Genomic DNA, 15,076 nt, shown 5'->3' on the forward strand with positions numbered 1-15,076 from the left:
TCGCACGGGGGTGACTTTATGCTCAGTCACACCGGAAAACTGGGCAGGGTGATTTTGGTTTTGGTTTGTTGGGGTTTTTTTTATTAGTTGCCCAAGTGCTTGAAAAGCAACAAGCAGCTGGAGACGAGGGACAAGAGTAGGTCTTCATGACAAGAGGAGATTAGCTTGGGTGAAATCTCTTATGAAATTATACATGCAGGAAAGCATCTCTGCTATCTTACGCTCTGGATGTGTTGTGTAGTGTTACTTCTGTGTCAAGCCAAGCATGAAAATCTGCCCTGGAAGCTGGGCGTGCGGATCCTGTGCCAAGTCGCGTTGATTTGAACGCAGTTCTTTGTTGGGGCAGGGGCTGCTGATGGGGAACCGCTTGCAGGAGCGCAGCCAAAGGCATGCGCGAGACTTTAGGTACCCAGTAGTCTCATTAAAGTCAATGGGACCGCGTCAGGGGCTTGAAGTTAAGTATGTGCCTAAGACTTTACAGGACCAGAGCCTAACACTATAAACTCCTCAGGATCTGTTTGTAACGTGTATTCCACAAAGCCCTTATCATGCTCCTGGGTGCTGTAAAAAGATAGTAAGAAATTCTCCCTGCGGGATCAAAACCAACTTTCCTGGTTTTGGCTGTTTTTGCATGCATACGCGATGCTTACAGCAGTGCTCGGAGACCTGGGAGGCAGCGGCTTCTCTCTCGGAGGTGACCGTGGGCCTCGTACGTGTCAACTTGGCAAACATGGAGCCTATAGCCCCCTTCTCCTCAACCTTAGGGCAAGGGAGATGCCAAACCTAACAGGCAGCGTGCCAGGAGGAGAAGGCAGGCTATTCTGACAGAAGAGGTGCTCGTCTGCAAAATTAGGAGGCAAATCTGAATGTAGCCAGCAAGAAACCGCTAAGCAGAGCCCTGACAAGTGGCACACACGCCAAGTTTGCCCTCAATTTTGTCCTCTGGTCTGGCTGTGATGGGACTCAGGGCTCTGCTTTCCCGCAATGTTTTTTTTTACCCATTTGTTCTCCACCTTCGTGGGTCTGGCCCACCCGGTCCCTGTGTGCCTGCCGGCGCCTCGGTGCGAGGCCTGGGGTGCCGCAGCCCCCTGCCAGGCTGTCACCGCACGCACGCACACACACACACAGAGCTGCGGCCCGGCCGCCCCCAGCCCCCTTTCTCGGCCGCGGCAGCACAGCCGGGAAGGGAACCGCACGGCTCTCCGCAGGTGAGACGTCGGGGTCTGCCGGCCTGCGGACTGGGCTTAGTCTCAGCCGGCTCCCCGGGGCGGTCACCGCCCCCTCCGCCCCTCAGGGGGCGCGGGATGGCGCCGGCGGGCGCGGGGGCGTCCGAGGCGGCGGGGCTGGGTCGGCGTGACGGCCCGCCCCCGCGGACTTCCAGGCCGTGGCAGGGCGCTGTGGCCGCCGGCAGCGGCTTCCAGCCCGCCCCCTGCCCTCCGTGCGGCTCAGTCTCGCACACCCCCCGCCTCCCGCTGCCGGCTCTCCCCTTTCGGTCGCGGCTGGTCGGGTGATTCACCCACTCCTGGGCTTTGTTCGGCTCCGCGGGCCGCTTCAGCCCCCCCCGGGCAGGGCAGGACTCGGGCAGGCTCCCCCGGTCACCCCCTGGCAAAGCCGATGTCCGCCGCGCCCGTCCGATCCCCGACGCTGCGGCCCCACAGGATGAAGAAAGACGAGTCGTTCCTGGGCAAGCTAGGCGGGACCCTGGCGAGGAAGAAGAAAGCCAAGGAGGGTGAGTTGGCCAGTGCGGAGGGGAGGAAGGAAAGTGCATCCCACCGGCGAGACTTGCAGCAGCTCCCCTGTCCCGTCCTGTCCCGTCCCTCCGCGGGAAGCCTGCGGTGGGGGCGGGCAGCAGGCTGCGGGCAGAACCCCCCTTTGTTCGCCAGCGCCGCCTGGGGAGGGGGCCGCGGGGGGGGGCTGTGTGCCCGCTCTCTGCCCCCGCAGCGGCGGCAGCCCCGGCGGGGACGGGGACTCGCCCGCTTCAGCGCGGCCGGGCGGGGGGCGGTGGCGCGGCGGGAGGGAGGGAGGGCTGGCTCTTCGTGCGCCCTCCGGGGCCCCAGGTGCCGCGGGCGGGTGGTTTGGGGGCGGTTGGCCGCAGGGGGAAATGCCGGGAGGTCCCCGCGCCTGGGAGCGACCGGCGCTTCCCGCCGCCCGCTGGTGCGGGGTGGCCATTAATCGGGCGTGCTCGGCCCGTGTCCTCAGGGCCGGCTGCCGGCTTGGCCGCTTGGAACCCCGCTTCCCCGCTCCCCTTTTTGTACATCTGCCCGCTGCTGGGAAGGGAACCCTGAACCCGCTTTCTGCGGTAAAATAAACTTCTGGTGACTAAGGAGACTGTGCGCGTCGTTCCTTCTAGTCTGGGAGTTGAGGAAGCTGTGGGGGAACAATTAAATCCACCCGTGTTTCATTCCAGGCCCGCTTCATCCATAGGTTTTATGTTGGCATAGGTACTTTGCCCAGAGTGCTTTTCATAACCAAATAGATCTGCAAAAACACCTAGCCCTCGAGCACCAGGATGTCACATGGGTACACTTACACCGGGGTGTGTTGAGTGTGTTCATTTGGGTTGTCACCGCCCGCACAGTTGGTGTCAGCATGTCCCTTCGATGGAGAAGCTCCCTCAGCCCGAGCCCAGTAGACTGGCACCCACATCGGGGTGGCTCAGCCCCCACCACGCACCCACCCCTGCCGCTGTGCGGGGTAGACACCTCTGCCCGGATCCGCTTTGGTGCTGCACCCCTGGCATGGCCTTCTCGCGTCGTGGGCACGCGTGCGAGGCGTTCTCGCAGCGGTCTGCTTACGCTGGGGGCTGTGCGGAGATAGTGCTGTTCACTCACAAGCAACACGACTTTTGTTTTTTGTTGTAGATAAGGAGACGGCGTCTTGCCGCTAGACTTGATAAAGACGGTCTAGTGCTGTATGCACAAAGTGTACCTTTCTCCTGAGTGTTGTCTTCTCTGAGGACGGTGTACTCTGCCCTCCTCTGCTTCCCTGACTCACCAAATACCGGCTTATGCACAGAAACTCTTCCCCCAAACTGCTGCCATCTGCTAGCAGGAAAATTGGGTGTCCTTGCCTTACGCTTTAGTGCGATTTTGACTTTCTGGCCTTGGTTTTGTTCTAGTATCTGATGGGTGTAGGGTACGGACGTAATGCGAGTTTCAGCTTCTTTTTAGCTGGCTGTAGAGCGAGCACATGTTTTACCCATATTGAGTCTATTAATTGCCAGCAACATTTAGAAGGCAGCTTTTTAATATTTAAAAATAAAATATTTGGCCTCAAAACCTGGCTCAAGGAAATTGCTTCCTTTTCCTTCTCCTGGCTTTTTTGGTGTGGCTTACTGGTATTTCCTTTATTATCTATTTTTAATCAAGTTTCTCCGACGTGGTTCTGCTGAGGAGCAGCAGAAGCGGTCATGCCTTCCTGATGAGCTCATTTGCTTCTGAAGGAAGATGGTGGAGAAAACTCATCTCCGGTGGGGGGTGCCGACCACACACTCCGAAGGAGTGTGTTTTATTCAAAGGTGACTTACAAGCTTAAACAGGTTGATGGTGTCCCTTCTTAAATGAGAAATTCCGGCATTGCTAGGCAATGTTTTTGAGGTGACAGCTTTCGGCCGGGGCCGCTCGCTCGTTTTGCTGAGTTTGTCCATTATTTTGCCTACTTTTGCGGCCGCAGCTCCTCTTGGCGGTGGAAGGGCCCGTTTTGGGTACTGCCCTCGGTACTTAGTGGGGAACCGCTGCTGCGGTAATGCAGGGCATGGCGGTCACGCTTCCGTCGGTGCAATGGGGAGGAAACAAACATGTGGCTCACCTTTTGGTTTGAGTATTCCTTCCAGTCTGAAAACATGAAGGGAGAAGAGATGGCTTGCGAGCCCGTGGAGCCGGCCGTTGGGTGTGACGTGCCTACACGCAGTGCTGTGGGGCTGCAGGCGGCTGAGGCCCATCATTGTAAGGGGAAACGGCTTATTACCCTTCTAGGTTTTCCTCCCTTGGAAGTTTTAAGGACTGAGGAAGGCACGTTTTGCACTTTCTTTACCCAGTGGGATAGCTCTCGTGTGCAGGCTGTCCAGACCACAGCTGTGAAACTGGAGAGGGCCAAGGGCTAAGCAGTGACGAGGTGGTGAGGTGGGGTCAGCACCAAGGGGGAGAGAGGCTGGTCCGTGGCTTGTGGCACGACCTGGGCGGCCACGGGAGCAAATTTCAGGGCTAGAAATGAAATCTTTGTATGTGAGTGTGAAGCAGAAGTAAATTGGAAGCTCATCTGAGGGGCATTCCTTGGCTGAGTTGATAGACCGTGTAGGAGCCATGTGGTCAACTTCTCCTGTGTGCTTGGGAACCGCTCTGCCCTGGGGTTTTTCCTTCCTCCCTCCTTCACTCCCTCCGGGCTGTTTCTGCTGGTTTTCTGTGAGGGGACCAGCAGAGGTCAGAGTGATCCTCCCCAAGTCACTGCTGCCCTCTCCACCTACTGCTCTCCACAACAGCAAATCGAAATGTTGGCTGCTGATTTGCTGCCACCAAAAATCATTCTTGCCTCCTCTCCCTCCAACAGCATGAAAAGCGAGCATGGATCCTTACAATGACACTGAAAAAGTTTTTGTTGGTTACTTACACTGTTTTCTTTTTTTTGATCATGGGTTGCAGCCATGTCATAAATAACCATAATGTGTGGCTACCAACCCATAAGCAACTAAATTTATTTTTTTTTTTTTTTGCTAACTGCTTTATAGCATGGTGCAATCTATTTTTAGAGAGGTTATATTGGGGAGAGGAGTGTTCATTAGGTTTATCAAGGCGGCCAGTGTAAGCTCATACCATTGCTTTATGACAGGAGGATAAATAAGGTTCCTAGGTCTGCTGGTGATAGTCACTGTGGCAGTATTCAAAGTATTTACAATAGCATGTAAACAGCTTTGCTGCTGCTCCTGCTTGAGCAGTATGGTGTGACATAGTGCTTTGTAAGTGGGTGTTGGGAAGTGAGATCTCAGGTAAGATTTCAGGTCAAATACTTCAATGTTTTAAGTCAAATTCTATAGGTTGCTTAACTGTTTGAGGAAGCCTTTGAATTTCTACCTCGAGCCTGTGCTTTACGCTATTACACCTTATATTTACATTTCAGAATTTTTATGGCTGAACTGACTTATTAGGCAGCCCTGACTTAAAAGAAACAGCTGCCACCGTTGTTCGTGGGGAGGCTGTTTTACCCTGGTTTCCTATGGAAGTAAGGGTGGGTGATCTCACTGTCTGGTTGGCTCCTCCCTTCCTCTTCCTTCCCAGGAATATTTTTTAACCCATAGTTTGGCTAAAAATGCCCCTGAGAGAAAACCACTGATCATTAAATGACTGTAGATTGTGTCAAAATGGGTCACCAGTGAGTACAGAAAGACCTTAATGGAGTCCCGCAGCAGGAAACCCTGCAGATGAGCTCAACTCGTGCATGCTACTAGAGAGCCCGCATGGGAGGGACACGGCTAGAGAAGGGATCCGTCTATGGGGAGAGCACTGCGTGGAGATGTGCGTTCTTAATCTCACAATCGCTCATGACACACATCCTTAGAAAAGCGGGATGTGTTGGTTCCAGTGCTCTTGCGACCACTTGGTTTTTACTTCCCCCCCCACCCCATAAGGCTATGTGGAAATCTGATCAGGAAGTTTTCTTGATGTTACTGTGACATGGCTCTGTCTCGGTGTATCTTGGGCTTTCGAGATGGGCCACATCTGTAATGTGATTAATGAACTTATCACACCTCTTCAGGAGCTCCAAAATCTGCTTTAAATACCTTGGGAAACTATTGGGGTGCTGGCAGGGCCCATAGCAGGATGCAGTTTGTAAGCTAGATGAGCCCTTAGCTTCTTTTCAGACCCTGTGAAAGATACTGTTTCAGATAGTGCTGTGTTTCATCTCCATCTGTAAAAGGAACTTAAAAAAAAAATATCTCCCCTTTCCTGTCGGTCAGAGTGATGTCTTTGTACTGAAATAAAGGAGGGGGGATGCTGCAAGCTTCGCTTCTTGCCGACTGGCAAAGCTTTGTTTTCTTTTCCTCATAACACCCTGTATGAAAGATCTAGGCAGCAGGTGTTTGGCTAAATAAACCTTCTATTATTGTATCTGTGAATGTGTGTGTGTGTATATATAGCCTATATGGAGGAGTCAGTGAGAGAAATACAACAGACTTAATTGCTCAGTGTTGTTTCTCAGTGACAGAATTGAGGGTGGGCATAGGGGTGAGGAAACTGCTCCAGAAAAGAGCGATTTATTGTGCCTGATGAAATCGGGGCGGGGGGGGGGGGGAAGGAGAAGAGGGATGACAGTGCTACAGAGGGCAGAATTACTGCAATATGAAGGTTTTATGCATATCAAGGGAGGTTAAAGTGTTCTTGGGGTCTGGCTCAGTGTAACAGTGAGATGGGGTGGCTGTGAAAAGTTTGCATTTGCCTCCGGGCACACCAGTTTGGTCAGTAGCTTGGTAGCCGCATATGTCACTAGGTGGCAAGGTTTTTCCTCCCAGAGAAGGGTGGCAGTTGTTGCCTCTATTTTGCGGGGAGAAAAGGTGGAGGGTGAGGAAGTGATTTGTTCAAGGTCATCTGGCAAGCCAGTGACAAAGCCAGGGAAAGAAACTGTATCTCCTGGGTCATCTCTGGTGCCGTGATCCTCAGGCAAAGGTGCTGCATAATCTGCCCATTTCCCACAGCTCTGCACGTGCTAAAACCCATCTCCAAATTGTTCGAGTGGGACTGCTCATACTGCCTGATCCACTTTGGCTTTCTGGAGGGAAGAACATGGGGAAATAAGCTCAAAAACAGAATTAAATTGTAGGAAACAGTTTCTTTATCATTCCTTTGAAACTGATGGGGTTGATTCTGCGGGTAATTGCTCTCTGGAGCGATAAGAGGTCCAAAACCAGATCTACTTCATTGCCTTTGTATTGATGAGCACATCTCTAGTCTGTAAGGCATCCCCTTGAACGCAGCAGGATAGGAGAATCGGAGTTGCTTAGAAAATGGATCTCATCTTTCATTTGAATATGGTATACTGAAAATAGTTAAAATCTCTTTTTAATGCTGTCTGTTATGTGGTCTCCAGAGGTGTATCTGTGTAAACAGACTGCAAAAAATTGAATTTCTCTGTGTGCTATGCCTTTGCTTTAGCCACTGCCTAGTGGCTGCTTGGGACTTCTAACAAATGCATTTAGCTTTAAAGTGATGCTGAAAGATGCCTGTTCAATAGATCCTGAAAAGATGTAAAGCTGTAAGGCATCCTTAACTCAATCTTCATTCACCTTGCAGGTGTCACTCATGTTGGTGGTATTATTCATGCCCAGGATTTGTGCCAGTCACAGCCATTCCTGGCCACTGCAGACTGCATTTCATGCTGGCTGCGCCCACGTATCCTACTTTGTGAACTGGTGCTGGAGGAGTAATTGCTCTAACCTCTCTGATGTGGAGGAACTAGGACTTTGGCATCACCTGGTGCCTCGAAAGCTCAGGATGGAGGTGTGCTGCTGATGTGATGCCTGCGCTCTAGCTTTTGCCCTGAGCCACGTCTGCATTTCTGACTAGCGGTGAAGTGCCCGGTAACTTGCAGGGTGCTGGCTAGTCTTGTGGTAATTCTCACCCCATGGGAAACTTCATGAGCAAATCTGCCTCTCACAGATCCTTGAGATGCAATCTGAGATAAGCTTCAACTGGTTGCTTTTTACTGTCTCCTGACCTGATACTCAATGTATTTTTAAGGCTCTTCCTTTCAATAGACTGGTATTGGAGCTCACCCCCATCTTAACTTACTTTCCATGCTCATAGTATGTGGCAGTGAATTCTTAGTCAGATGGAGAGAAAAATACAAAGTATGTAGGGTCTAATTCTGTGGTCCTGGTTCACACAAGTACAGTTGCTACAGTCTGGGAGGATACTTGGCTGAGGAGATGTGTTTGTGCATTGTAATGGGCTACTGCTGCTGAAATATCCAAACAGAAGATGAGATGGGTGCTGTTTAAGCAGAATTACTTGTTTTTTAAGAGAGGAATTTGCATATAATTATATTGAAGCTACATACCGTTCCAGATATGTGTATCTATCCAGAGAAAGACTATGCAGACATATGCAAATTCAGGTTCAATTTATTATCCTTTATACTACTAATTTAAACAGAGACACCCTTAAATTTCCAGTTGGAACCTGTGTAGCCTAATTGCTGAGTTTCTCCTGTAGGGCTCAGGCATACCTCTGACCAGGGCTGGCTTCAGTCTTGTTAGAACAGTGCCAGTTTGGGTTCTGACACTGTTCTACTCTAGTAAAAGCTGTGCTGCGGACACAGTTTGTGTCAATGTCTCAACCAAAATGAACTTCACATGCACAGGAATTATCCTTTTAATAGTGTCATAAACCCCATATTTTTTTCCTGTAACTGCAGCTAGGCTAGGATGGTTTGCCCTACACAACTTTAGGCATAGTCTTTTGGTGAGGCAGTAGAGTTTTGAATTACAGCTGAAAGTTTTCTTCCGGACAGGATGCAGCAAGATATGTGAAGTAGCTCTGTAGCTCTTCAATAGTGGATTGAAGAAAGTGACTTGCTGTTATTTAAGAAAAACAGACATTTTAAAGTTCTTTTTAACGATTGCAACTCTGAAAATAAAATAAGATTCATTGTAAGAACACTGTTCTATTTCATCATAAAACCTTAGCAAGGTGGTTATCAACACTTCTAATTTTCCAAAACTAGCTTTCGAATTTCTTAAAAATACTAATGCAGGGATTTGGAAAGGGACTCCTTTTCTCTTTAAAGTCTACCCTTACTTCAAATTAAATGATACCTGTTTTAATTTCTTCTGAAAGATTTATTAATGCTGACATCTTGGGAGAGACTTCTAGAAGCTGGCATCTGGCTGTTTCTGTTTTGAGGAGTGTGTGGGTGAGCCCTGTGAGGCTTTGATGTATGGAGGGCTGCACGTGGACCTGATATGAATGGGGGGAGCTGCAGAGTCACGACTTCACGCAAAGTCTGTCCAGATGCTTTCTGCTGGACAGTATGATGGGGGGATTCTTGGTCCCACTGGTGGATCTGCACAGGGAGATCAGGCTGTTTTCTTCAATGTGTTATCATAAATGCATTAATCATATTGACTTAAGTGCTTGTGTTTTTAAGAGTTGTGATACATAGATCTCTTCATTAATATAAATGCATCCTACTGATTTGCACGTTGGCAATACAGGAGTCCAGAAAATTTAGTATAGTTATGCAAAACAGTGCCAAATATCTTTTTATGTACTTCAAGAACTGTTACAGGCCAGCTGATCCGAAAACAGGTGAAGCTGGTGGAGTTTTCCAAAGCACTGCTTTCAGCTTTGGATCATACTTTGATGTTAGGAGATTTGGGAGATTAGCTGGCAAGCTCTTTCCATTGCAAAAGCATGTCAGAACAACTTGTTGCTAAGGGATCCGGAGTTATGTGGTCTGCGGCAAGGCCAGCGCAAGGCAGAGTCTGTTAGCTGCAGGAATTGGTGTTTCAGCAGTTGCAGCTTTGCTGTAGTGTGTGTACCTTTACAAGTGTCATGGACGCAGCTGAGGAGATTCAAGTTTGTAGCCGTGGAAGTGCCAGTGTAGCTGGTACTTGCTGCTCATGAGGGATTTGGATGCCAAATTGCTGTTAGTTTTCAAAGAGAGTCAAGTGTAGAAAACTCTTGGGTACCACTAGAAATCTTGGCCTGTGAATACACACCTGAGGGGCTGGCTTTGTCAGGGTTCCTGGGACATGATGTCTTGATGGGGACACACAACCGTACAGAGACTGTGATGTGGGTCATAAGGAGGAGGAGTTTTCTGCCTCACCTATAACATCATCTGTTTGTGATCCTTGTCACCCTTGCTGCTGGTGGTAATGCAGGAGGCTCTGTGCTGCCTTCTTAACCCTGGAGTCTTGTTCCCTTTCCAGCGTTTTCAGTCTGTCCGTGTTCTTATGCCGGTGGGGCAAAGTCTTCACTGAGCCAGTCCTCAAACTCCTCACAGTCATCTCAGGAGACCTGGAAGCCAGCAAGGAAGAAGGAGGGGAAGCCTTGTTTCCCAAAGGCTTCTCCTCGTGCTTAACTCTGCTCATTATAGGAATCATGAGTTCAGCAAACCTCCAGGTTCTTTGAACTAATGGGATCTGGGTATTTTGTTGCAAAAGCCAGCTACTTGAAAGTCAACCAGGTGGCTCCAGAGAAGGATCTGACCTGTGCCAGTGTCTGGATGTGACTGATGGCACAGGCTCTGTTCTGGTCAGCTGTCATGATGTCCACATGCTGTAGTCTGCACAGCCCTCTCATTGAGCTCTTCCGCATGGTGACTTTGGTAGTTGCTTATCCCCTTCCTCGTACGTCCTCTGCCTGCTCTGTGAAATGTGTTATATATGCACATTGTCACTGATGAAACTTAGGTTTTTCTCCTCAGGGCACAACAAAATTAACTGATGCAGTTGTCAGAGTTGTTTAACTTGCAAAGTATGCGCATGTGCGGCAGGTTTTCCCTGGGGTCTCAATGGCATATGTAGACTGGCCCTTTACATGCCGTCCCAGTGGCTGCGCTGTACCTGCCTCTGGTTGTTGTCATAGGCTGCATCGGCCCTTCTCGCCCTGGGCTGAGGAGTGGGCCCTGGGCTGAGGAGTGGGCGGTGGAGGGAAGTGTGGCATGCCTTGTGGTGAGGAGGAGGAAGGTGGAAGGGAGGGAGGGGCAGGGTGAACAGTAGAGCCCTGCTTTTCAGGGGGCTCTTCCAGGCTCCCCTCAGGAGGAGCGCTAGATCATGGGACCTCTGCTGCAGTACAGACTGCATGGTGGTGGTGCTTGCCGTCCCCACCATCTCAGGAGGGGCTGTGTGTGGGGGATCTAAACCAGCAGCTCTTGCGTGGGTGAGAGTGACCCCTGTTTATCTTTGGGGGTGGGCTGAGCGTGGAGGGAAAGTGGGAACAGGAATCTCTGTGTTGCACAACTAATAGGTCAGTGGCCAAGTCATCTCTCCAGGGTGAAGCATATTTTGCTCAGTTAGAGATTTCCTAGTTTGTACTCTTCTGTTGGCCAAGTAGAAAGCTGCAACCCAAAATCTGTGACTTCTGTTGTGTATGTCTAGTTTAGCTGGAAAAGTCTTATGGCTAACATGTGTCCTTTCAGGGTTTTGTAATTTGAATCCGGTTAAGTCTTGCTCTGAAAACCAGATGTGGAGAGAACATGCACACCTGGCAGCGCGTACTGGCCGAGAGCAGTGGCTCCGTACTCTTTGGGCCCTTAAATCACTGTCACTTTCCTGTGGAGGAACACGTATCTGCACAATGAAGCTACTAATTATAAATCCTGTACACACAATTTGTTTCCATGCACCCGCTGCAGACCCCTCTCCAGAGCCCTTAGGCTGAGAGGGGAGGGCATGGTTTTGGCTTTGCTAGTGGTGAGCAACAGGATCTTTGGGAATTCTGTTTTCCCTCTCGGTGATTGTTTCTCCAAGTTAAAAATGGCTTCATTATAATCCCTGAGACCTGTCTGGCAATCAGATATAAACTCTCATAAAATCTCTTTTCAATGTATGCTGCATTTTGGTTATAAAACAAGCAAGCTGTTCTGGCTCCTGGAATTGCAGTTCCTTCTTTAGTACTTCTTCCATTGCGTGGTTAAACCATAACAAAATCCACTGAAAAAAGAAATAGTGCATTTTCCATTATAGCTGCCATATGGCCTTATTGCTAAATTTTAATTAGCTGAGATGGTTGCATACACAGTTTATTTGGAGTAAGGAAGGAGACTGTGAGAGCTAGATGAGGAGGAGAGCTATTCTGATGTCTGTATAGAGGCATGGTGTCTTTTTTACTGTCTTTAAATAGATAAATGTGTAATCCTCAGAAAGTGTCTTTCCACTAGGTCCGTTTGGCAGATGTATGCATGTGTGTTATTAAACAGATGCAGACACTTCTGTCATTTTAAAATAGAATAGTGTTGTTTGGTCTCTGGCTTGCCTAGTCCAGCAGATGGATTTAGAGGCTTTGCAAAATTGATGGGATTTTCTTCAGAAATGGTAGAATAGGGAGAAAGTACCAGGGCATCCAGGCTTGCATTGTCTGCTTAATATTCCTCTCAGGAATAGGGTTATAAAATTGTCCCTCGGGGTCACTGTTTGCTTTCTTCCCTGTGTATGGCTCCCAGTATTGTTACAGTGAATTGGATCCACTGGAAAATTAGGCAGGCTGCAAGAATGCTAACACTAAAGATATATCTTGGATCTGTACTGAATTTGGTCTGACAGGGATCTTGACTCTCTAATTAGGTAATTAAATAAGCGTGTATAATGGGGCCCTATCATTGGGCAACTGGGTGCAGGATGTTGTTCTCCAAATGGTCCTGCTGTGCCAAGTGACGATTGGGAGCAAACCACATCTGCTGCCTCTGTGGCAGATCTGGTGTTGTCTGCCACACAAACTGATAGGGACTTTTTTGCAGGTGGAAGGAGAGAAGCAGTCGTGACTGACCTCATCTAATGTGGCAATAGTCCAGCTTCAAGCTGGACCTTGGCAGGTCCTTCCAAGCAACGTTTCTCTGATTCTGTGGAGCTGGGTTTTTTCAGGGTGCCTCATCAGGGAGAGGGACAGATGATAATGGGAAGGGAAGAAGGACTGGCCTTATTACCTGCTCTCTACCTTTCTCCTTCAACCGCACAGCATATATTTGTTTCTATGACATGTTCGGGATAACTGGGTGCTTGTGAGTTTTTTTTCCTCTGACTGCTCACACAGATTCAGACTAATTGTTTCCCTCCTGACCACTTACGATGTGCTTAATTAGACCTCAATTTTACTGCAGTACTGCAGCTGTAGCTGCAGTAACACAGTGAGGGGCCATAATTTAAATCATCACCTTGGATCCTCAGTATCTTTTAGCTTCGTATCATTTAGTTTAAAAAACTAAACTGTGGTGGCTGTTGCTCTGCTGACATCAGTTGTAAGAGCAGTAAGAAGGCTAGGGAGCTGTGCTTGACCAAGCCATGACTCTGACATTTAAGGTGTGTGTTTGTTTTATACTGACTTTCCAACTGTATATTTCTGATCCTTTAATTCCTGTCATTTACATGTTAACAAACAGATCACAGGTACCAACATTTGCCAAGCTAGTTCAGCACCTGGTAAAAAGCTTTTCTCCATCAGCTCTTTAACCAACGGGGAACATGTGTGGATTTTCTTTTCTGTGGACAAACTGGTAAAACAAATTGTAATTTTTCTTCCCAAGAATGGCATTACGTGCAGATGTCATACCACCCAGAATCTTGGTAGAAGGCATCCTCATTGGGTTCCTTCATTTGCTAAACAAATGTGCAGTTGATCCAGTGGCTGGTAAGAGGTTTCTCCAAGAATGCAAACATGGTTACTTTGAAACTGTCTGAGCTGGGGAATTCTGCTTTTGTGATGAATGCACAGGTGATGGGCACTGTTGTTCCAGGGAGGCTGAGTAATTTGGTGTGTCTCAGCATAGCCGGCCAGATGATTCTGTGGAGCAGTATTGGGAGTGTGAAAGATCTCATATCTATTACACGGGAAGAGTTAAAGCAGAGTAACTAATCCCTGTGCAAGAAAAGGGGGAAGAAAGATCCTTGTGTCTGCCTGTGGCACTGCCCCTATATTGTGTGATCTATTTGTCTCATGGTCTATCCTGGGATGTGCCCTGTTTGATGTCTTCATCAATGACCTGGAGGAGGTAATGGAGTACACGCGCCTACAGTTTGCAGGTGACACCAACCTGGGTGACTAGCTGATACACTTGAGGGCAAGGCTGCTGTTCAGGGAGATGTCGACAGGCAGGAGAAATGGGTTGACAGGAACCTTCTGAAACCCAACAAGAACAAGTGAAAAGTCCTGCACTTGGGAAAGAAGAGCCCCCTGCAATGATACGGGCTGGAGACTGCCTCCCTGGGGGGCAGCTCTGCTGGAAAGGCTGGAAAGCAGCATGCCATTGCTGTGAAGACCAACAATATCCAGGGCTGTATTAACAGAAGCACAGCCAGTAGATTGAGCAAAGTGATTATCTCCCTCTACTCAGCGTTCCTTAGATCCCAGCTGATATACTGTGTCCAGTTTTGGGCTCCTCAATACAGGAAAGACATGGCTACACTGGAGCACCTTCAGCAGCAGGCCACCAGGATGGTGGCTGGAGCACTTCTGTGAGAATTGCTGAGGGAGCTGGGCTTGTTCAGCCTATGGAAGAGACTGATTCAGGGAGATCTTTCATAGGCGTCAGCAGACTGCTTATTAAGAGATTATTGAGAAGTTGGAGCCAGGTTCTTCACCGTTGCATATAGCAGAGGAGAGAGGCGAGAAGTATAAACTGAAACAAATAAGGTTCAGTCTGGACAAAGGGAGAAACTTTTTCATGCTGGGGTCTATGAAGCAGTGGGGCAGGATGTCTAGGGAGTTTGTGCAGCCAATGATCCAATGAATTATCCAATGATCTTATGCGGCTCCCTGGCAGCTTAGACCTTTTAAAGGCTCGAATAAGGGCATTTCTTAAATAGCATGAAGTCTGTGGATTAATGATTTATGAGGATGTGAATACAGGGGTGTGCAGTGGAACTGTTCTTCTCATCACGGTGCTTTTACTGGTTTTGCACTGATGTACTTGTAAAAGTACAAAATTTTTTCCTGTCTTTTTTTGCCTGTCTAACCTTTTAGTGAGGAGGAAAGCACGGATTCCACTGGGCTGCTGCTCTGGCTGCTTCTTAGTGGGGGTGAATTGGAGAGACTGTGTAGTTAGCTATTTTGGGACTGACCAGTAGCTGAGCTTGAAAGTCTTTAAGATGTATAGACCCACTGGAACAACACCTTGTCTAGCTCATAGGACCTGGGATTACCAGTGCAAAGGCTTTAAGAGACCACAGAAAGCTAAAACTGCAAATCACATAAAACTTTGGTGTGCTGACTAAGTAAACAATAACTAATAACGGCTGCAGGTCTTTTTGATACTTGGTGAAATGTGACATTTTCTTGTGCTTTGGACTTGTTTTGATTTGATTCTTGGGCTGGCTGTTGTTTCACAATTGCATTTTGTTATCCCTTGAGGGCTGCGTGTGGGAGACTGG

The 15,076-nt window shown here is 48.8% G+C and overlaps 1 protein-coding gene across 1 annotated transcript in view; it reads left to right on the top strand.

The window, feature by feature from the left end:
- Nucleotides 1–1,376: 1,376 nt before the first annotated feature.
- Nucleotides 1,377–15,076, top strand: part of PARVB (parvin beta) — a 72,279-nt gene continuing 58,579 nt past the window's right edge. Inside the window, exon 1 of the mRNA XM_054812577.1 lies at nucleotides 1,377–1,729. Within this exon, the coding sequence (XP_054668552.1) occupies nucleotides 1,615–1,729 (115 nt within the window). The 5' untranslated portion in view covers nucleotides 1,377–1,614. The remainder of the gene's footprint in view (nucleotides 1,730–15,076) is intronic.

Source organism: Grus americana, chromosome 1 (genome assembly GCF_028858705.1).
Source record: "Grus americana isolate bGruAme1 chromosome 1, bGruAme1.mat, whole genome shotgun sequence".
In the NCBI taxonomy this organism is placed as follows: Eukaryota; Metazoa; Chordata; class Aves; order Gruiformes; family Gruidae; genus Grus; species Grus americana.